The 1,731-nt window shown below is 54.2% G+C and overlaps 1 protein-coding gene across 1 annotated transcript in view; it reads right to left on the bottom strand.

Annotated features, from left to right (window-relative positions):
* The window catches only part of LOC103766916 (fibrillin-2), a 143,142-nt gene that overhangs the window by 35,500 nt on the left and 105,911 nt on the right, over positions 1-1,731 (bottom strand). Inside the window, 2 exon segments of the mRNA XM_029963865.1 lie at positions 1,356-1,481; positions 1,590-1,727. Coding sequence (XP_029819725.1) covers positions 1,356-1,481; positions 1,590-1,727 — 264 coding nt within the window.

Genomic DNA, 1,731 nt, shown 5'->3' with positions numbered 1-1,731 from the left:
TACTGTTATTTCTATTACTGTTATTTCTATTACTGTTATTTCTATTACTGTTATTTCTATTACTGTTATTTCTATTACTGTTATTTCTATTACTGTTATTTCTATTACATAGGTTTTAGCACAGCTCCAGCACTTTTAGCCCAGCACCTCCACACCAGGTCTCCGAAGGTGTTGTTTAACATCCCCTGTTGGGGATTCCAAGGGTGGAAAAAAACCACCTTGTTGTGAAAATGTGCTCAGAACAAGACAGAACTGCTTGACAGAGCCAAGTCAAAACTACTCAGAAGCCTTGAAGATGTTCCAAGAAGGACAGAGATGATGATGATGAGGAGGAGGATGAAGGGGTGGGCGTTTTGGGACCACCAACTCAACTCTGGGAGGTGGGGCTGAAGGGATGGGACAGATGGTGTAACTAAGGAGGTGATGTCCAAATATTAGAATTAGATGGTGTTATAAAAATTGTACTGTGTGTGTGTGCAACACACCTTTGTGCACCAAAGTTACTACAGTTAAAGAGCTGTTTTCTACCTTTCTCTACTCAAAATTGCCCAGAGAATTATTTCTTCCATTTTAGGCAACAGACACCAGGGAGTGGAGGAAGGACAGGCCACCAGCACCACTAAACCCAGCACTGGGCTTCAAACACTCATTTCACCACAGCTGCACCTCAAACTCAAGGTTTGCACAAGGCAGCAGAGCAAGGAACTCCTCATCCTGGAGGGAGGGACAGCAGCCAAGCTGTCTCCCTGGGGCAGGGCTGATCCTTCACCCCACGAGCAGGAGGAGCCTCATGGAATCACAGGATGGTTTGGGTTGGAAGGGAATTTAAAGTTTATCCAGTTCCACGCCCTGCCATGGGTGAGAACCCACCATCCTGGTGCCCTGAAGGACCCCCTGGGACCCCATGTTGGTGCTTTGTCTTTGCTGCAGCACAGCTGGAGGTTTGTGTGTGTGCAGCTGAGGCTGCAGCTTTCCAGGCTCCCCGGATGCACAAGAGACATTAATTGGCACCAAAATCCAAGGAGGAGAGGTGTCAAAGGATCATGGAATCCCAGACTGGTTTGGGCTGGGAGGGACTTTAAAGTTCATCTCACTCCACCCCCTGCCATGGGCTGGGACACCTTCCATTATCCCAGGCTGCTCCAATCTCTGTCCAAGGACACTTCCAAGGACGGGCATCCACCACTTCTCCCTGTCCCGCCTCCTTTCCTGGCCTCGATGCTCCTTTCCTGGCCTCGTGGCTCCTCGCCACGTCCCTAAAACAAGTGCCACAACCTCCCTGGGTGGCACCACCACGCTGAGCACCCCCAAAGGCAGCAGGGTGGGCGAAGGGTGGCCCAGAGGGGGCCCCTTACCCGTGCAGTTCCTCTCCTCGGCGTCCAGAGCGAAGCCGTTGCCGCAGATGCACCGGAAGCTGCCGATGGTGTTCCGGCACGTGCCGTGAGTGCAGAGGCCGGAGAAGACCTTGCACTCGTTCACATCTGGGGGTGGAGATGAGCAGAGGTTCAGAGGGAAGGGGGTGTCTCTGAGCCCAGAGCCCCCGGGGCGGGCAGAGGGCAGCGAGGTGCTTTGCCCAGCTTTCCGCTCACCTTTGTAGAAGGGCCTCCCCGAGAGCACGTCCCCGCGGTTGGCGAAGCCGGGCCCGCGCGGGCAGATGGCCTTGAACTCGCCGGTGCCCGGCTTGGGGCACTCCTCGCAGTCGCTGCCCCAGGCCGAGCCCACGGAGCAGCA

The sequence above is a fragment of the Manacus vitellinus genome, unplaced genomic scaffold (genome assembly GCF_001715985.3).
Source record: "Manacus vitellinus isolate BGI_N305 unplaced genomic scaffold, ASM171598v3 scaffold_64_pilon, whole genome shotgun sequence".
NCBI lineage: Eukaryota > Metazoa > Chordata > Aves > Passeriformes > Pipridae > Manacus > Manacus vitellinus.
This window is presented reverse-complemented; position numbering and strand designations above follow the sequence as displayed.